Source organism: Doryrhamphus excisus, chromosome 1 (genome assembly GCF_030265055.1).
Source record: "Doryrhamphus excisus isolate RoL2022-K1 chromosome 1, RoL_Dexc_1.0, whole genome shotgun sequence".
NCBI classification, from domain to species: domain Eukaryota; kingdom Metazoa; phylum Chordata; class Actinopteri; order Syngnathiformes; family Syngnathidae; genus Doryrhamphus; species Doryrhamphus excisus.
Genome location: NC_080466.1, coordinates 27970001 through 27992384, shown reverse-complemented (window position 1 = coordinate 27992384; position 22384 = coordinate 27970001). Strand labels below are relative to the sequence as shown.

General features: G+C 42.2%; 1 protein-coding gene across 1 annotated transcript in view; it reads left to right on the top strand.

Annotated features, from left to right (window-relative positions):
- The window catches only part of fut8b (fucosyltransferase 8b (alpha (1,6) fucosyltransferase)), a 129352-nt gene that overhangs the window by 68934 nt on the left and 38034 nt on the right, over positions 1-22384 (top strand). The window contains exons 4-5 of the mRNA XM_058046194.1: positions 13068-13186; positions 16084-16246. Of these exons, the coding sequence (XP_057902177.1) occupies positions 13068-13186; positions 16084-16246 (282 nt within the window). The remainder of the gene's footprint in view (positions 1-13067; positions 13187-16083; positions 16247-22384) is intronic.

Below are 22384 nucleotides of genomic sequence, written 5' to 3'. Positions count from 1 at the left end.
GGACCGGGCACGGCATGATTCCATGCACATGCATGCCAGTCAGAGAATGACTGTAATGCGATAGCTTTGGCTTTTTGAAGTGAATGAACCGTCTTTTTTTTTTTTTCTTAAAGCTGCATGCACATCATTGGACAAAATGTGTTGTGTAGTATGTGTCAAGGCAGAGGAGCTGGCTCTTTTTAAGTAGCCGGGCCTAAAACCCGAGTTCAATTCCACCCTCGGCCATCTCTGTGTGGAGTTTGCATGTTCTCCCCGTGCATGCGTGGGTTTTCTCCGGGTACTCCGGTTTCCTCCCACATTCCAAAAACATGCTAGGTTAATTAGCGACTCCAAATTGTCCATAGCTATGAATGTGATTGTGAATGGTTGTTTGTCTATATGTGCCCTGTGATTGGCTGGCCACCAGTCCAGGGTGTACCCCGCCTCTAGCCCTAAGACCGCTAGGATAGGCTCCAGCACCCCCGCGACCCTCGTGAGGATAAGCGGTAGAAAATGAATGAATGAATAAAAGTCCTCGGTCACAACAGATATTCCTCTAACGAGTGTAAAGGTGACTATAGGGGTGTTATTTTTTTATCTAGAGGGCTCTAATAATATTAATGGCATTTACAAGTTCGGGAACATGTTTTCTATGCTCCAGCTATGAAAATATTTCATTCATGAAGATTAGTGGTTAGCACGCAGGCCTCACAGCTAGGAGACCTGTAGTTCAATTCCACCCTCGGCTATCTCTGTGTGGAGTTTGCATGTTCTCCCCGTGCATGCGTGGGTTTTCTGCGGGTACTCCGGTTTCCTCCCACATTCCAAAAAAAACATGCTTGTGCTTAGGTGCATGCTTAGGTTAATTGGTGACTCCAAATTGTCCATAGGTATGAATGTGAGTGGGAATGGTTGGAGCCTATCCCATTTGACTTCAGCCGAGAGGCGGGGTTCAATCTGCACTGGTCTCCAGCCAATCGCAGGTTTTCCAGAGACATTTGCTTCCCAAATGTCTGGTGAGGTTTTGCTAGGATAACTCATCTGGTCTTAATAGAATCAACAAAGGCGTGCTAAAACTGTGGTGGGATTAGTTCCTGTCGGGATATTTTGGGACATTTTCTTTGATCCAAGAGCCAAAAGTTATTGGTATTTCTTTTTTTTTTTTTTGAGGAACTAAATGGTGGCCTGTGGTCCTTTTTTGTCTGAAGTCCTGAGGCTCCAATTACATTATCCGAATCAATCACATGACAAACTATTTTCTGGTTCTGTGCTCAGAATCACTGTGGTTGTTGCATCTTTTGTTTTCTTTTGTTTGCTTTTTAGTTTATGGATATTTTTCTGTCTGTTTCAAATTCACTCTCAATTTTATCTGTGGGTAAAAAAATGCTGAGAGGAGCCTGCACCATGTGTTCATCTGTCTGCATTAGGCTTTCTTCTAGTCTTCCATCTCACAGTAGGATGAAAAGTTCGTAAATCAAAATAGTAGTAAGTATGTGAACAGCTGTGGACATAGTAGATGAAATAAAATGGGCTGGGCAGTGATCCAATTAGATGGGTTCAGCACGCAGACAGATTTCGATTAATGACCTCAACTATATTTAGACCCGCTGTTCCCATGATGGAAATAAAAGGTCCTAGTTCCCATAGAAGGTTCTGGTGGAAATTTACCATTCATTCATTCATTTTCTACCGCTTTTTCCTCACAAGGGTCGCGGGGGTGCTGGAGCCTATCCCAGCTGTCTTCGGCCGAGAGGCGGGGTACACGCTGGACTGGTCACCAGCCAATCACAGGGCACATATAGACAAACAACCATTCACACTCACATTCATACCTATGGACAATTTGGAGTCGCTAATTAACCTAGCATGTTTTTGGAATGTGGGAGGAAACCGGAGTACCCGGAGAAAACCCACGCATGCACGGGGAGAACATGCAAACTCCACACAGAGATGTCCGAGGGTGGAATCGCACCCTGGTCCTCCTACGCGCTAACCACTCGACCACAGTGCCGCCCATTTACCATTCATATTTCGGCAAATATTCTCTAAGGACAGATAATACTACAAAAAAATAAACTTGTATACTAATTAGAGTGGTTGTCTCCCAACGGAAAGGTTGCAGGTGCAATCCTACTGTGACTATGTTGATACTGAATTTACCACAGCCACACATGCTGGTACTCGAAACAAATATTCCACTTCTCCAGGATTCGTAGCTGACGGATATTGGACACCTGATACTCAAATCTGGAGAGATGTTTGACCGCTCCATCGCCATCAGTTGTGCGTTTGGGCTCGTTGTTGTGTTGTAAATCTGCCATAAGGACTGGTTTTCGATGGCGAGGGATCACGTTCTTCTGCAGAATATCATAGTGTATGTTGGTATTCATGTGTTCACCTCCATGTACCGTAGCACACATTCAGCCCCAGGCTATGATGCTTGACTAGTAGCCAGACCGTTTTCTTGCTACTCGCTTTGTGTGGCCAACTATTTAGGATTTATGGTGGCGTGTCGAGTCACTTCCAGTGGACGGTAAATGTTTACTATCGCTATGTGTGCTATTCATGTCTGAAATTCTGTATAAGTCATCGAATACATTGGCCTGTTTGGTTTACTATAGGCGATTTTATGGCGACTTAAAATGTTACTGTGTTGATCATAGATCAGTGGATGAGATATTAAAACATATAATGTTCACAGATGAAAAAAAACAAAAACAACAAAATAAATAATAATAAAAAACTTCAATTATATTAGAAAGGCAGGCCTCACGTTCTTTTTAATGTACTTAATCTCAATGGGAAATGTCATTGTATGGTCATATCACCTCTTACTTCAGTATGTGACCAAAAAATAAATAAAAATACCAAAAAAAAACTAAACAACAAAATAAATAAATAATTAAAAAAAACTTGGAAAGGCAGGCCACATGTTCTTTTTAATGTACTTAATCACATTGTGAAATGTTATTGTATGGTCTTATCACCTCGTACTTCAGTACGTGACAAAAAAATAAATAAAAATACAAAATAATACAAAACAAAACAACAAAGTAAATAAATAATAAAAAAAACTTAAATTATATTCGAAAGGCAGGACTCACGTTCTTTTTAATGTACTTAATCACATTGTGAAATGTCATTGTATGGTCATATCACCTCGTACTTCGGTACATGACAAAAAAAATAAATAAAAATACAAAAAACAAATACAAAAAACAACAAAATAAATAAATAATAAAAAAAAACTTAAATTATATTAGAATGGCACGCCTCACATTCTTTTTATTGTACTTAATCACATTGTGAAATGTCATTGTATGGTCATATCACCTCTTACTTCAGTACGTGACAAAAAAATAAATAAAAATACAAAAAAACAAAAAAAAAATTCATAAATTAATAATAAAAACTTAAATTATATTAGGAAAGCAGGAAGTGAACAAATGTAACAGTTACTGATTGTGAAAGTACCAGATGGAGGGGTAGGATTTAATAAGCTTTGCTTCGTCCGACTCCTTTTGGACATGTGGAACTGTGAACTGATTATGTGATGCATTCAATTGTAATCTGATGCATGTTCAAATGAAATTAAACCATTACCATTACCATTACCATTACCAAACCCTGTGACAATGACGACACGGTTCCTTCATCAAGTATTTGTGATCAGTTTCTTGGGTTTTTCCACTGACCAGGTTTCAGCCAAAACTGTAGGTTCTCTGTCTTATCATCTTCTGCTGTTGACCCCTATGTTCCCCTTGTGTGTTCAGCTGTGTTGGAGCAGTTTGAGCTGGCTTCCCTGAGGGAATTATCACAGGTGGTCCATGATCTGAAGCTGTCAAACTGCCCATTGGATTGTCTCCCACCTAATCTGTTTTTATTACCACCGGGCTCTATATATTCTAAGGCCAATCAATGCCTCTCTTGCTACAGGTTGAGTCCCTCTAGCTACTTATTGGACCCACAATTTGAACACGGACCTTAACTAAGTGAGGCTTGTAGTTTTTTTTAATGTTGTTGTGGGTTCTTTTGTGACCTGGTGAGTCGGTGATGCACTTTTAGGGTGATTTTGGTTCCCCTGCCACTTCTAGGAACGTTCACCACTGTTCTTCGCTTTTGCCGTTTGTGGACAGTGACTCTCACTGTGGTTTGCTGGAGTCCCAAAGCTTTAGAAATGGCTTTATAACGTTGTCTAGATTGAATTAATCTCAGTTAAGTTATGCATTAACAAGGTGGGTGATTGTACCTTTTATACAGGACCATAGGTTTGGATTGAAAACTGCATTTTATGGTCATTTACATTTTTTGGATCCTAGACTTTGGAGTGGTCTGCCCCTGCACGTTAGATCTGCACAAACACCGGGGCATTACCTTCATGGATCGGCTTTTAACACATTGCTTACGGTTTTATTAGCTTTATTATTTATTGTGTAATGCTATAATGTGTTTTTTTTCTTGTAATGTTTTTATCATTGAGTACTTTTGTGTAGTTGTTGTGATTTATTGGCTACCGTTCAGCACTTTGGACAGTGAAACTGTTGGAAATCATTCATTCATTCATTCATTTTCTACCGCTTTTTCCTCACGAGGGTCGCGGGGGGTGCTTGAGCCTATCCCAGCTGTCTTCGGGCGAGAGGCGGGGTACACACTGGACTGGTGGCCAGCCAATCACAGGGCACATATAGACAAACAACCATTCACACTCACATTCATACCTATGGACAATTTGGAGTCACCAATTAACCTAGCATGTTTTTTTTTAAATGTGGGAGGAAACCGGAGTACCCGGAGAAAACCCACGCATGCACGGGGAGAACATGCAAACTCCACACCGATGGCCGAGGGTGGAATTGAACCCTGGTCTCCTAGCTGTGATGTCTGCACGCTAACCACTCGATCGCCATGCAATTATGGAAATATTATTCAAGGAAAAAAAAAAAAATTTCATCAAGCTTTGAGATTATCAGACCTTGAATACACCATCATAGTATTGTATGTGACTGGCTACACAGTGACTCCCATTCCAACCGAGGAGGTGATTGTTGTTTTTCATGTGGCCCCAAAAAATATTTGAAGTACTTTTTCACTTTTTCACACGGAGATGGCCGAGGGTGGAATTGAACCCTGGTCTCCTAGCTGTGAGGTCTGCGCGCTAACCACTTGTCCGCCATGCAATTATGGAAATATTATTCGAGGAAAAAAAACATTTTCATCAAGCTTTGAGATTTCGCACTTTATTATCAGGCCTTGAATGCACCATCATAGTATTGTATGTGACTGGCTACACAGTGACTCCCATTCCAACCGAGGAGGTGATTGTTGTTTTTCATGTACTTTTTCACACCGAGATGGCCAAGGGTGGAATTGAACCCTGGTCTCCTAGCTGTGAGGTCTATGCACTAACCACTAGGTCACCGTGCCACCACTGTTGGAAATGTGCTATATAAATACATTTGACCTTGAACTTTATTGTCGTGGTTCGACATCTGTTCATCAAGCCCACACTGCCGCCTCCAAATGCGAACTCGCGCCAGCCCACAGCTCATGCTCGGCCGTGTTGAACAAAGGTCAACACACACTAGGGTCCATTGTGGGCGCCGTGTGTCACGAACGACTCGGAGACGACTCACAACCGTCTCACTGTGACAGCATGCAAATGAAGAATGTGGCGTTCATAATCAGTTTACATGGGATTATCGCAGTTGAGTCAGTGGTCACATCTTGGGTTCGAGCAAAGGAAGAAGACGTGTCAAGCTAAAATAAATTGATTTGACACAATGGAAACAGTCAACAAACGCACCCTTCATACAGGATAGACCTTCAACCACTATGTCAAGGAAGTACTGGGCGTTAAACTACGCTTTACTCTCCATGCACGTCCAAGCAATTTGATCATCTTTGCTGGTTTCAATGGGAAAGGCAGACGTTTCCGCCTATTTATGGTGTTTACTTGCCTCACCCTTTGCGCATTCCTGTGGTTTATTAGCACGACTTATTGGAGTCAAGTGGTTTTTGTGTGACACACAACAAGTTCCCACTTAATGTAAATATGAATTTCCTGCTTGTTGCTTCCTTATCCCTTGTCAGAACCTTATGTACTATGATCCTATCTTTGTAGATTGCTAATACGGCAATGAAAAAAGGTTTCATTCAGACAGAAAGTAACAAACAATAAAACAAGATGTAATTAAATTAGGCTGTGAAAGCCCTATAAACTTAATACTCAACGCATATATCTTATTAGGATGCTTTTTTTCTATTAAAATAAAAGCTAAATTCACATGTGCTTGGGCGATTGCTGGTATTTGAAGCTATGGTATTTGTGAAGTATGTACAACACATCTAATGAAGCTGTTTTAGTTGATTTATGACAGGGGTCTCAAACTCAATTTACTTGGGGCCCACTGGAGCTCGGGTCTGGGTGAGAGTGGGCTGCATCAGGTTTCCCCCCCCCCCCCCCCCAAAAAATGCATTTATTAAAAACAAAAAAATAAAAAAAAACTTTGCTTTGGTTCCAATTTTCTGCAAGAAAAGCTCTGATAAAACATTCCACTGTTCTGAAATATCTTACTTTTTATTTTTCTACACAAAATAAGATGAAAAATAAATAAACAAATCAAGAATAAAGAAAATCAATCAATCAGTAATAAATAAATAAATATAATAATAACAATAAAACGGCAAATAATAAAAACTAAAGAAACCACATATAGTTGGTGGGTAGACAAATTATTTTTTTCAGATTAAAATGAACAAAGCATTATTAGAGCCCTGTAGACATGACAAAACACGACTATAGTCACATTTATACTCTTTTTATTTACAACATATTGCGCAACTGCAGGGTCTTGAGACACATGCTAACTCGCAAACTAGAGAGCTAGCGACCTAAACGGTAGCCTTCAAGTCATTTCCTTTAAACTTAAATAGCCAAAAATGTACCACTTCCACACGGATAGGGAGGATAACTATTAACAGTTACGTATTTAACCTTTAACATGAACATTAATCAAACGTAATAATTTTTTCTGGGTACATGATACCATACAGCATCCATATCAAACTTGCGCGGGCCACACTAACATTAAACTTCCATATCAAGGCGGGGGCCTCAAACTAGTGTCCTGCGGGCCGCGTGTTTGAGACCCCTGATTTATGATATTTCTTCATATAGTGACAAGGAGTGTTATTATTAAGATGATCAATGGGTGGCGCCAACATCCAAACATACGTTTGGAATTACCCCCCCCCCCCCCCCCCCCCCCCCGTCCTGTTTTGAGTATACCTATGGAACACACACTTGTCGGGTAATGATAGCAATTTGGCAAAGTTTAGCTAATACTGTTAGCTTTGATTGAATTGGCCTATCGTGATAAAAAAATAATAACAATTGAACTCAGCTCTCCTAGCTGTGAGGCCTGCGCGCTAACCACTCGACTACTGTGCAACTTAGTCGAAATTATATATTCAACAAATATTTCATATTATGTTCATTTTAAGACCTCTTATGTCCTTTTTTGGCCAACCAGTCCAAGTTGTAGTCTACCTAAATTAACTGGGATAGGCTCAAGCCCCTGTCGTGCCCCTGAACAGAACATGGATGGATAGATTTAAACTACATGCAGTCATCAACGTCATCTTTCAAACGACTCTGTCTCCCTTTGAGCACCCTGCAAACGGGTTCCTGTGTGGCACAGCAGATGTTTCTGGTCCTCCAGAGATGCCATCTGGGATCATTCGGGTTGGGTGTTTCTCCTTCCTGTGTCTATTTGTGGGTTAAGCTACAGCTGTGTGCTTGGATATAGTTCACGGAGCGCTTGAAACGGCATTGTGTCGCAACGGTTTAAGTGTGTTTTGAATGCGGCGTGCATTCCTGTGTCCTATTTAGTCAGCCTATCGGGTTTGCTTTGTTACAGTTTTTTTGCAGGATTGAACACTCCTGGGAAATGATGTCACACTGCTAATGTCGTTAGGGCGTGGTGCTTGTTTGAGTATTTTGTATTTCAAAGGAGTTTGCCACTCAAGTGCACACAATAGTGTGGGGAATAATATCCATACGTCATTTTTTTTTTTACCCTTTCCCATGAGGTTGTTGCATAATGTAGGAGTTACATGTCCTCCTTTTATTGTCACGGCTCGGACGCACAATGCTCACTTAGTGCTCAGCATGGTGGGAGGCCACCGGGGTGGGGGTTAAAAGGAGGAGCGGTGTGGCGTGTGAGGGTTTTGGTGGGAGGGGGGCTTGTGCCGCAAGAAGAAGTGTTGCAACTTTAAAATCTCATCTTGATGCCTGCCAGCGACTGATGTTCGTCACTCAGGGAGCAAATTGAGTTTGCATGCCTTGATGACTCATTAACACGGCCCTTGCAGCACTTTACTAATACCCCAGTGTATTTCTACACATTACATTTTTTAATACTTTCATGTAAAGGGATGTCACACATTATTTTTTTTCTTTTGTATTTTAGGTCTGGTTTGAGGTTGTTGAAGCATTAATTTGTCCTTCAGTTGCATGTTTGTTGTAATTTAGTTGATTTGTTCTTAAAAGGATGAGCCACAAATGCTTAATCATTTGTTGGATAATGACTATTGACCTTTTCAGTGTCTCACAAATCAACAAAAACGGTCTTGCTGGACACACCAATAAAGCATAATTGTATTACCACAGAGGCTGTACACTGTTATATTTTCTTCCTTTACATTTTTGGACCCAAATATTCCAATTCCATTATTTGCGCAAACAGAAAGAATGTAACCTTTGTATACACCTCATTACACCTCGAAAAGTGCTAATCCGAATGAATATGTAATCGGATTCCCAGGGGTGGAATATTCCTTTCCCCAATCCGATTGAGGTATCTTGTACCCGCTCAAACGGAAAGTTGTCAGACTGCGTTCTTCTTCGTGGTGTTTTTCTTCTTCTGTTGTTTATTGGCGGTTGGCAAGCAGCTTTCGTGTGCATTAGCGCCATCTGTGGAACAGAATCTAAACCCTTCTATACGCCATTCATAAGTCCAGTTTTATTAAAAAAGAAAATATATATCTGTATAAAACATAACAACCGAGCTTAATTATAAAATATTAGCAAGATTGAACTTTATCTTTTCTTGAGATTTTTTTGAGATATGACGTAACGAGCAAGGCGAGCAATCGGCACTGGACTGCTGCGGAAAGTTTGTTTTTGATTCAAACTAAATTTCAAGACTGGACAAACGAAAAACTGCCAATACGGAGTTATTCCAACAAGTGAATGAAAAACTCGAGGAAGTCGGTATCACGTGATGTTGGTGTTAACATTTTACTGCGTATGCCCCATTGACTATTCTGGTTGATTATAGCGGCGCATGTAGACACACGATTGGAATATTCCTTTCCATGGATACCATTGTTTTCCGAAAGGTCATTCGGAAAGAGAAAACATCCGCATGTGGGTAGTCTCGGTCTTTCCGGTCAGAAAGACTCTCATTAGGGGAGTCGTAACGCCGGACCGAGTAGCTGAGACTCTTGGATCTGGTTGAGTCGGAACGAATGTGAACATGAGTGAACGGACTGACTCGACACAGCTGATCGGGGCAGATCACAGGCTAACGACCAATTGACCGAAATGAACGGATCTTTTTACTGAATGAACGGTTTTACCCACCACTAGTCGGTATCATGTGATGTTGGTGTTTACGCTTTACTGCGTATGCCCCCATTGAGTATTCTGGTTGATTATAGTGGCGCATGTAGACAAGCGATTGGAATATTCCTTTCCATGTATACCATTGCTTTTGGAAAGATTCCATTCGGAATAAGAAAAAAAACTAATGTAAACGTGGCTATTGTTGTGTTCACACAACCCTGCAAAGCCACAACACAGTATATGTTTGTTTTCTGAGTCATGGTAGTAATGTGTCTCCGCCGGACACAGTAAAACGGCCATATCATGTTTGCCACATTGTGGCAGAGTTCAAGGTTCAGGGTAGCTTTGCCATCCAAAACAATGAAGACGCAGTCACTGTCGAATTTGCATAATTTAACACGACAACATTAGCTCATGTTAATCCTTATTTAACAACAGAACATGACGTTAATGACTTGTGGGTGTTGTGTTTTATTCCTTGCAGTGCCTTATAACAAAAACAAAAACATTCACGATCTGTCCTGCGCTCCATGTACTGTATGTGTGTGCTCATTTTAAAGATAAAGTACATTGTACTCCTAATATATGACTATATTGATCAACAGATACTACGTTATAAAGCGTGATCAGTTCCGGGCCAAATAAAAACAATTTCAAAAGTCACCAAAACGGTGTGGTCTGCAACTGTCAACCCATCAAAAATCTCGGGAGGTTATTACTCGATATCTTCTTGCTCACTGTGTTGTCTTACAAAGAACACTAAAATCATCACACAGTAACTTAACACTCGAAAGGTAGCTAGGTGATCAGGTAGTGCCGAGTCTTACATGTTGTTTGCTACGGCACATCCCCCATGCACAACAAGGGCATTACTCGTTATCTTCTTGCTTACTGTGTCGTCTTACAAAGAACACTAAAATCATCACACAGTAACTTAACACTCAAAAGGTAGCTAGGTGATCAGGTAGTGCCGAGTCTTACATGTTGTTTGCTACGGCACATCCTCCAAGCACAACAAGGGCATTACTCGATATCTTCTTGCTCACTGTGTTGTCTTACAAAGAACACTAAAATCATCACACAGTAACTTAACACTCGAAAGGTAGCTAGGTGATCAGGTAGTGCCGAGTCTTACATGTTGTTTGCTATGGCACATCCCCCATGCACAACAAGGGCATTACTCGTTATCTTCTTGCTTACTGTGTCGTCTTACAAAGAACACTAAAATCATCACACAGTAACTTAACACTCAAAAGGTAGCTAGGTGATCAGGTAGTGCCGAGTCTTACATGTTGTTTGCTACGGCACATCCTCCAAGCACAACAAGGGCATTACTCGATATCTTCTTGCTCACTGTGTTGTCTTACAAAGAACACTAAAATCATCACACAGTAACTTAACACTCGAAAGGTAGCTCGGTGATCAGGTAGTGCCGAGTCTTACATGTTGTTTGCTACGGCACATCCTCCAAACACAACAAGGGCATTACTCGATATCTTATTGCTCACGGTGTCGTTTTACAAAGAACACTAAAATCATCACACAGTAACTTAACACTCAAAAGGTAGTTAGGTGATCAGGTAGTGCCGAGTCTTACATGTTGTTTGCTACGGCACATCCTCCAAGCACAACAAGGGCATTACTCGATATCTTCTTACTCACTGTGTCGTCTTACAAAGAACACTAAAATCATCACACAGTAACTTAACACTCAAAAGGTAGCTCGGTGATCAGGTAGTGCTGAGTTTTAAAGTAGTGCAGCCCCAATTCATATATGGTATGGTATGGTATCGCTGTCTAAAGAGAACCAACATGTTGTATGCTGCGGCACATCCCCCAAGCACGACAGAGGCATCGAAACAGGAGTTCAGAACAATCAACGGGTGATTCTCCCATTCCATTAAAATCTGTTCATTTATAATTGATTTTTAGCTTATTACTAGTACTTTAGTAGTACTTTAGAGCCCGGAAAAGTCAAAGGTAAGTAACTTTTTCTAGGGACAGAATTGCATGGTCAGTGTATAAGGAATTTGACATTTCCACAACAGTAACCCTTCTCCACATTAAAAATAATGACCCAACTTATCTCAGTCTGTCTTATGGAAAATGTCAGTCACCCATTGTACAACCAGGGCTCCTGAATCACCGCCACTTCTAACCTCCTCCAGTTCATTACACCTGTTTTCTCAGGCATTTTAACTCCGTGAATGGGAGCGCCCCTTTCACCGTGTTACATTGAACTTGATAACCATTTCATTGTCGTCATTATTCCCACCCCGGCACTGAATAGAAGTCAGCGGGGGTTTCATATTTGGGCTCTTGCGTCAATTCCCTCGCGGGTTTTGCGTTTGCACTCCTCTGAGCAAGATTGAGGATAACATGTTTTCAAATGCAATACGCAGCACCAGAATATTTTTGACGATGAAGGACAATTTGTGACTGAGGCAAGTTAGCTCACCAGTCATTTTCATTTTACCTTATAACAGTAAACCGCCATTGACTGTTTTGATTTTGGAATCCCCAGAGATTTGGCAGTGCCGTGGAATGGATGCGGTGAACGAACGAGAGGAATAACGTGATGCTAGACATCCATCCATTTTCTTTACCGATTAAAGAAAATGGATGGATTGAGGATAACATGTTGACTTTGGTAGCGTTCATACAATCCTTTGATACGCTGCATCCAGGAACTAAGTCGTTATCTGATAAGCCATCAAAGAACCAAATCCCTTGACCAGGTTCTGGTTCCATCCCATGAAAGCAGTGACGTCACGGCCCCAGAAGGGGCCCCGTGGGCTTGTTTTTGTATTCCTTAGTGAGATCTATTTATGCTGTGTGAAACCTGTACTGTCAGTGTTTGGCAGCTGCCAGGTTTATTATGTAAGATCAATGGTTTCCCTGCCAGATTGGGCACTTGTACTTCCAGGGAATGTCCAAGTAAATGTTTTGCTGTGGGGAAGCTGCGTGACGGGTTTGAAAATTAATCAAGATAAATCCTCTCTATCTGGAACTCCACCGAAATGTGTTCTTCTTCCATTGCTTCCACATTCTTGTAGTCTGTTTGCTTTCCAGTATTTATTGCATCATCTCGCTCGCTGACAAACAAATGGCAAGGAAATGAGGTAATTAGCCGATTATGGTTTGGTAGGATAGTGGGAAATAAAAATAAAACGGTGCGACCCATTAACCTTTTACATTTGAGCCAGTGATGAAACAGCCCTAATTGGGACAAGCTAAAGAACCGACATCTTGGGTTACAATGAAAGTAATCAGCGCTTTTAGTGCTACACTGTGTGCAGTTAATTCTTATTATACCTCGTGTGTCTTTATCTTTATTATTTGTCACTCCGCCTGAAGAAGCTGTACTTTCATTGTTCCTTCCTGCAAGAAGAAATACTGTATGCTGCTGACATCATCGCTGCTACATGTGCTCATATCCCTGTCCTTTGTTCTCCGCCAGGATACCAGAGGGTCAGGCAGAGGCTGGCTCTCTGGCGGCAGGGAGACTGCGCTCTCTAGAGGACCAGCTGACCCGGGCCAAACAGAAGATCCACACCTTCCAGAAACTGACAGGAGATGGTGAGCGTATTGCTCTCATTGATCTATTAATCATTAACTGTGTGATGTCAAAGTCATGGAAATGTTTTTTAACAATATTATAACACAGGGATGCCCAAAGTGCGGCTCGGGGGCCACTTTTGGCTATTTGCTAGAGTAGATATTATTCTTTGAATTGGTCTTCTGAATATGGGCGGCACGGCCGTCGAGTGGTTAGCGCGCAGACCTCACAGCTAGGAGACCAGGGTTCAATTCCACCATGTGTGGGTTTTCTCCGGGTACTCCGGTTTCCTCCCACATTCCAAAAACATGCTAGGTTAATTAGCGACTCCAAATTGTCCATAGGTATGAATGTGAGTGTGAATGGTTGTTTGTCTATATGTGCCCTGTGATTGGCTGGCCACCAGTCCAGGGTGTACCCCGCCTCTCGCCCCAAGACAGCTGGGATAGGCTCCAGCACCCCACGACCCTTGTGAGGAAAAAGCGGTAGCAAATGAATGAATGAATGACTTGTAATTTGTATTTTCATTCATTAAGCTATTTTAATGCTTGGAAATGCTTGATTTAGGGTAAAAATACACAATTAATATATTTTCTAACCACGATAGAATGAAACAAAAATGTATCTGAAGTGACGAGGGTCGACTGTAAAGCATATTCATTAGATTTGGTGAAATAACTTTTGGTGTTACAAAGAACATTAATCACACGTTCATAAAATCACAAGCTGATTAGCTTTAGTTGAACTGGGCCGCACGGTGGTGAGCGGTTACCATGTTGGCCACACAGTCAGAAGACCCGGGTTCGTATCTCCGCCTAAGCATCTCTGTGTGGAGTTTGCATGGGTTTGAATGAGTGTGAATGGTTGTCTATATGTCCTGCCATGGGCTGGTGACCAGTCCAGGGTGTACCCCGCCTTTCGCCCGAAGTCAGCTGGGATAGGCTCCAGCTCCCCCGCTACCCTCATGAGGATAAACGGGAGAAAATAAATGAATGAATGAATGAATTAGTTTAAATAGTGAGCTGCACGGTGCACGAGTGGTTAGTGTGCAGGCCTCACAGCTAGGAGACCCGAGTTCAATTCCACCCTCGACCATCTCTGTGTGGAGTTTCCGTGTTCTCCGGGTACTCCGGTTTCCTCCCACATTCCAAAAACATGCTAGGTTAATTAGCGACTCCAAATTGTCCATAGGTATGAATGTGAGTGTGAATGGTTGTTTGTCTATATGTGCCCTGTGATTGGCTGGCCACCAGTCCAGGGTGTACCCCGCCTCTCGCCCAAAGACAGCTGGGATAGGCTCCAGCACCCCTGCTACCCTCATGAGGATAAACGGGAGAAAATAAATGAATGAATGAATGAATGAATTAGTTGAAATAGTGAGCTGCACGGTGCGCGAGTGGTTAGCGTGCAGCCCTCACAGCTAGGAGACCCGAGTTCAATTCCACCTCTTTGTGGAGTTTGCGTCTTCTCCGGGTACTCCAGTTTCCTCCCACATTCCAAAAAACATGCTAGGTTAATTAGCGACTCCAAATTGTCCATAGGTATGAATGTGAGTGTGAATGGTTGTTTGTCTATATGTGCCCTGTGATTGGCTGGCCACCAGTCCAGGGTGTACCCTGCCTCTCGCACGAAGACAGCTGGGATAGGCTCCAGCATACCCGCGACCCTTGTGAGGATAAGCGTTAAAAAATGAATGAATGAGTAATTCATTAAAGTAGAACATAGGTAAGTTTCAGGAAAATATCAGCTCCTAACTACAACTGAACATTTCAAGCATAACTTTAACTTTGACACAAATAATTGTTACTTTTGTGACAGAACTATACCAAAATGGGTTGTTTCCATCAAAAGAACAATTTATTTACAAATATAACACCATGAAATATTTACAGTAAGCTACATGTGTGCATGCATGCATATGCGTGTGAATATATGAAAATGTCCCAACAATGCATAACCTTCTCCTCCCTGCCATGTGTGATTTTGTCATCAGCAGGATCTCAGTATACAGTCCCACCTCCAGTATATAGTACTGTTAGACAGGTTCCCCGTGTAGTGGCCGTGTTGGTGAAAGAGCAGTCAGAAGCTGTCAGAATCTCAGAGTGAAGTCAACCATCAAGCAAGCACAGAATGGGACGGTTATGTGTGTATTTACGTCTCTAAGCAGCAGTCAGGAAGTGCAAAGAAAGTTGTCAGGTGAGTGCGGAGAGGTGTGGATAAAGTGGAAGTCGGTGTGGTGATCGCCCCGATGGCGGAATACGAGTGAAATAGAAGAAGCGGAGACAGACAGAGAGAAAATAAAGAGGGACATGTGAGCGTGAAGGGCAACGCAGGGTCAGCCTTTCCATCTTGCCGCAGGGGAAGATGACGCTAAAAATACCCTCTAGCTTTTTTTTTTTTTTCCACTGAGGGGAGGGAATGAGAGAAAAGAGAATGCCAGATAGCAATGTTAAAAAAATTTCTCTCATCCTGCTTGAGGCTGTCCTTCTTCTTTTTTTTCTCACATTTTGTGTTTCCCTGTGCAGAAACCAGAGCAGGCAGCTGTGTTGTCCATGTGGGTTATTCCACATTGTTTGTCTGGGGCGAGGTGTAGTGTTCCTTTCCTGTTGTTGGACCGTGTGACAAAAACACGAGCGAGGCACAAAAACAGCGATCTTAATGAGGTCAAAGCAGAACCCAGGGACACCGAATCAAAGCAGGAAACTTTAATAGTTCTTGTCTGAAAGCTACTTTGTGCTATTAGCTTCATATAATGTATTGCACAAACATTACTAAAAACCCTGTGGCATTTTTTTTCTAATTTATTTCAGCTCCATTCTTGTGTAAGTACTTTGAAGTCATAATTATTATATATTTTTTTTTTTTTCAAACTTGAGCTTCACATGTTCCACTATTGTTTCGCCTCCCTCCTATGCAGGCCCCGGACCCACTCAGGAAGAGCTGCGGAGGAGAGTGGATAATGGCGTCAAGGAGTTTTGGTACTTTGTTCGCAGTGAGGTAAAGAAACTGGCCAACGCTGACGTCAACGAGCGGCAGAAATATGCTGACACACTCCTAACGGATTTGGGAAACCAGGAAAGGTGAGCTCGCCGTTTTTGGTTTTTGGTGGTGGTGGGGAAATTTCTTCGATGAAATCAGGCTGTTTTTATTCCAATCGTTCGGTCATGTCGGTCATGAACGAACAGGTCAAAAGAACTATTTTTTTTTTGTGAACGGAATGAACGAGGTCACTGCCCCTAAAATACCCGTTCAGTCCGTTCAGTCGGGCTGTTCCAATCGTTCGGTCAGCATACCCTCCCCCAACCCTCGTAAGGACAAGCGGCATAGACAATGGATGAACTGGGTGCTGAGTTCTTGCAAGCAAGTGATGTGGATTGCAGTTAAAAAGTGGCTAGAAAATGCTAAGTATGTAAGTTAAACACTTATAAGTTAAAAGCTGGTCTTTAGGTCGGTATTAGTGGTGTGTCGGTCATGAACGAACAGATCAAAATAACTAGTTCTTTTTTGTGAACGGAATGAACGAGGTCACTGCCCCTTAAAATACCCGTTCAGTCCGTTCAGTCGGGCTGTTTTTATTCCAATCGTTCTGTCAGCATACCCATTATAAGTTAAAAGCTGGTCTTGAGGTCGGTATTAGTGGTGATTCGGTCATGAACGAACAGGTCAAAAGAACTTGTTCTTTTTTGTGAACGGAATGAACGAGGTCACCGCCCCTAAAATACCCGTTCAGTCCGTTCAGTTGCAAATGCTTTTTTTTCAATTGGCTGGAGAGTCATTTTAACGTATCCTATCTTATCCTATGGTCGCGCCTCGCTCTGTGGGTGGGTGGGGTTAGCTGACTGAAAGACCGGGTCAATCTCTGAGTTTCAGTTTTTCCAGTCAGAAAGACTCTCATTGAGGGAGTCGTAACGCCGGACCGAGTATCTGAGACTCTTGGATCCGGTTGAGTCAGAACGAACGTGAACATGAGTGAATGAACTGACTCGACACGGCTGACCGGGGCAGATCACAGGCTAACGCCCAATTAACCGAAATGAACGGATCTTTTTACTGAATGAACGGTTTTACCCACCACTAGTCGGTATGGTCAGCAGTGTCACCGAGTTTTTTAGAAGCTTTTCAACTGCTTTTGCTGTGGAGTGATTATTACATGGGAAAGATTCATGCCGAGCTCTTATAAAATGTACTTCTGCAACCGTGTCATTGCTTAAAACCGAACTAAACCGGATCTTTATTGTGCAGTTGCGTTATCGCCTCTGTTTGTACATGTCAATACACATATATTTCATCCGTACTCATGTTTTATTCATGCATTCAGCGCTGATAAGATGTCAATGTCCTCGTAATGGAATGCACTATGCCCTCCAAATAAACTGACTCCATTATTCACAGCGGCAATTGAACAGAATCCAGTAACCTATGACTGGCATTTAAATAGGTCAAGCATTTTGTGTTTCTAAATCACCTTCAGTGGGAAAATCATGAACATCATCTTCCTCCACGATGAAGCATATTAGTGTACCTTTTAATCAGATCATTGAAAACATACCAGGATGTCATCAATCTAAGCCTATGTAATCATCTAATATGAATTTGCTTTTAATATAATTCATTACCAAAAACTAGTCCAACACAATCCATGTGCATAATCCATCTTTCTTTTTATAGATCCTTCATGCGTTTGCTTGAAAGTCACACTTTTCCCCCGTGCAAATTAATGAACTGGAGAAGTGCAATTTGCCATCTTGCACTCCTGCGGGTGGTAAATTGCAAATTGAGCCGTAAGAGTTCTGTTCATATTCACCACACTGTGAATGAATCTTGGATCCTAGGATGTTTTTTTTGTTTTTTTTTCTCCATTTGCCGTCCTCCTCCACAAAAGAGGTTGGAACCCGGACAAATGAAAGTGGACTTTGAGTGGTTGCTAAGAAACTAAAGTCAAAGGTCACAACAGGCTCACCCTGTCTGGACGGCAAGCTTTCCACTCGGCGCGGTGTAAGCGAGCCAAGTGATTCATTGTAATCCCGCTGAAGTGGCTTATAGAGACAATTGTCTTAGTCATCATAGCCTAAGCAGCTTTTCAAAGACTGATTCCTCACCCCGACACACGGACTTTGCATGTACGCACACAAATGAAGGATCTCGCATGCACTCGCTTTCTAAGCTTTGCTAAATTCTGTGCAAGTGCTCCAGGCAAAGGCTAAGACGGCTCCAGAAATAAACATTCCTGGTTTAAGTGTCCGGTTGAGAAGCCACGTCGACTATCATCCACACCCTGTCAACATTTTAAGACCGGTTCATGTACTGGTCATCGGCAGATTAAAAGTTTAAGACCATAGCTATAAAAAAAAAAAAGTGTCAGTTGCCAGTTGCCGTTTGACGCCCCTGCACAACCTGAAACTCCATTATTCCATTGAAGGAAACAACACCCCAGAACATGATGGTGTCCCCTCCACTGTGCCATCTCAGGTGGGATCAGTAAAGTTGTCAGATTCAAGGATCGCCCAGATTAACATTTTTAAGGCATTTTCCCCCATAAGAAATAAAAAAATCCAATTAGTTGGTTCCAGAAAAAAAAAAAAAAAAAAAATGCTAATGTGGATCCCGGATCTTTATCTTCATTATGTGGATCTTTATGTGATCAATTTGGCCCCATGTCGGGTTATTTAGCTATATTTCACAGGATGATACATCACAGGTCAATTTGGCCCCATGTCGGGTTATTTATGTCTGTTTCACAGAATGGTACATCAAGGGTCAATTTGGCCCCATGTCGGGTTATTTAGTTCTGTTTCACAGAATGATACATTACAGGTCCATTTGGCTCCATGTCGGGTTATTTAGCTCTGTTTCACAGAATGATAACTCATAGGTCAATTTGGCCCCATATCAGGTTATTTAGCTCTGTTTCATAGGATGATACATCACAGGTCAATTTGGTCCCGTGTCGGGTTATTTAGCTTTTTTTCACAGAATGATACATCATGGGTAAATTTGGCCCCATGTCGGGTTATTTAGCTATATTTCACAGGATGATACATCACAGGTAAATTTGGCCCAATGTCCGGTTATTTAGCTTTTTTTCACAGAATGATACATCATGGGTAAATTTGGCCCCATGTCGGGTTATTTAGCTATATTTCACAGGATGATACATCACAGGTAAATTTGGCCCAATGTCCGGTTATTTAGCTGTGTTTCACAGGATGATACAGCAAGGGTCAGTTTGGCCCCATGTCGAATTATTTAGCTATATTTAACAGGATGATACATCACGGGTAAATTTGGCCCCATGCCGGGTTATTTAGCTGTGTTTCACAGGATGATACAGCAAGGGTCAGTTTGGCCCCATGTTGTGTTATTTAGCTCTGTTTCACAGGATGATACATCACGGGTCAATTTGGCCCCATGTCGGGTTATTTATGTCTGTTTCACAGGATGATACTTCACAGGTCAATTTGGCCCCATGTCGGGTTATTTATGTCTGTTTCACAGAATTATACATCAAGGGTCAATTTGGCCCCATGTCGGGTTATTTAGCTATATTTCACAGGATGATACATCACAGGTCAATTTGGCCCCATGTCAGGTTATTTAGCTCTGTTTCACAGGATGATACATCACGGGTAAATTTGGCCCCATGTCGGGTTATTTAGCTATATTTCACAGGATGATACATCACAGGTAAATTTGGCCTAATGTCAGGTTATTTAGCTGTGTTTCACAGAATGATACAACAACGGTCAATTTGGCCCCATGTGGGGTTATTTACCTGTCTTTCATCACAGGTCAATCAGACTTACTTGCAAACCCTTGCATTACTGGTACAAAAATCTAGTGACTGTGCAAAATGTTGGCCCGAAATTTGAGTGAAAAACTACTCATATGAAAACTGATGCATAAAAAACTGCTGACTATTTTTTAAATCAATTATCAGTGACAATCTAGATTATGCTGCATTTATTGGCAGAAACACACTTTAATGTCGCACATGAAGCAAGGCAACTAGAATTGTCTTTGTATTCACCTTCACTGTGTCCTTGAAATGCACACTTTGGGTTTTGTCTTTCTTACCTAGCAATTGCCCAACCCCATCTGGCAGGGTTATCATCAAAATACACCTGAAACCTTGTAGTTATTCTTCAAATAACGGGTCAGTGCTTTTGCCTTTCAACTCAACAGCGACATCAGAAGCACCAGCCAAGCCCCTTTGAGCTTCAGACATTTACACAGCCTCACTCAGCTGCATATGCATGAAGCATGCAGTGCTGGTATAGCCTCTGTTCAAACCCCGGGTCCTCAAAACCATTTTTATTGATTGATGATTGTCACCTTTTTTGTAGCCAGTATGGTTTGCTTTGCCTTTTTTCCAGCGGAGGATCGCTGATGGCTCCCTTGTGCACACTCCTGGAAGGAATTTGACATCCATTCACGCTCCGTGGTTCCAAAATTGTAATTGGGACAAAGTCTTTGGTTGCAGAAAAATGCAATATCGGGAGTGCTACAGTGTTAAAATAGGACACGGTGCCGCTTTGTGTGTGTGCACACATCTTCGGATGAGCTACCAAATATCTGAATAAGAGCTCTCAGACACACAGGATTTGACTGATTTGGGTCAAAGAAGTGAGTAATAAATTAAGCTTGCATAACTGTGTGTTTTGAGAGAAAGTGTGTGTGATGTGTTTGCGTTTGCCCTTAGCGGAATACATCAGAGCTCTTGCTCTCGGGCTAGTTCCAAAGAGGATGGCCAGGATATTTGGCAGCGCGTGACATCTACACACATTTTCTGTCAGAGTCTTGCAGACGGGATGTAGCCCCACAAAGAGCCGAACAAACCACAACGATATTTTGTCATTCCTGCAAGATGAGAGATAAAACACGTCAGGCTTTTGTAATATCAGCCATCTTCACGATAGACTTGTTATGTCCATAGCCCTGCAGAGGACTGCATAAAACCCTTGTTCAGCCGTCTACCTGTCGGGGGGTTCAAAGACGGGAATAACACATTCAGGGGCCGATTTCATGTTGCTTTAATCTGTGTGCTGTTTGGCAACTTCTGCGTGTCTGCTCTGATTTGAAATCAGGAAAGATGAAAAAGGGCCAGGAATAAGATCAAAGACACTCCCGGTCGCATCTTGTGCAAATATTCACATCGCCGAGATCATAAGGTGATATAACTCGGCTGCGTGTGCACACCGGGAATGGAAATATGGATGAACTCCATGCCGTTTTTCCAGTGTATCTGTTGCTGTGGCACATGTTCTCCGGCCATATTCTAGTCCATATATACCCAACCAGTGCGGCACGGTGGTCGAGTGGTTAGCGCGCAGACCTCACAGCTAGGAGACCAGGGTTCAATTCCACCCTCGGCCATCTCTGTGTGGAGTTTGCATGTTCTCCCCGTGCATGCGTAGTTCACCCACTGCTGCCCACCTATGTGCTACCTGGAAGTCCTGCTCGGACTCCACCAATCGACTCTCAGATCCAAAGTGACCTTCAAGAAGGTGTGAAATCCAAATTTAACGGGTGTATGTTCTCTTGAAAAAGTACATCAATATTTTTTGGGGCCACATGAAAAACAACAATCACCTCCTCGGTTGTAATGGGAGTCACTGTGTAGCCAGTCACATACAATACTATGATGGTGCGTTCAAGGCCTGATAATAAAGTGTGAAATCTCAAAGCTTGATGATTTTTTTTTAAATAATATTTCCATAATTGGCATGTGTACAAATGGGGGGGGGGATTACATAATTAAACCGGACCGCATGGCGGTCGAGTGGTTAGCGCGCAGACCTCACAGCTAGGAGACCAGGGTTCAATTCCACCCTCAGCCATCTCTGTGTGGAGTTTGCATGTTCTCCCCGTGCATGCGTGGGTTTTCTCCGGGTACTCCGGTTTCCTCCCACATTCCAAAAACATGCTAGGTTAATTGGCGACTCCAAATTGTCCATAGGTATGAATGTGAGTGTGAATGGTTGTTTGTCTATATGTGCTCTGTGATTGGCTGGCCACCAGTCCAGGGTGGGATAAGACAGCTGGGATAGGCTCCAGCACCCCCTGCGACTCTCGTGAGGATAAGCGGTAGAAAATGAATGAATGAATGAAAGTCCTTGGTCACAACAGATACGAGTGTAAAGGTGCCTATAGGGGTGTTATTTCTTATCTAGAGGGCTCTAATAATGTATAAAACGGTATTTACAAGTTCTGGAACATGT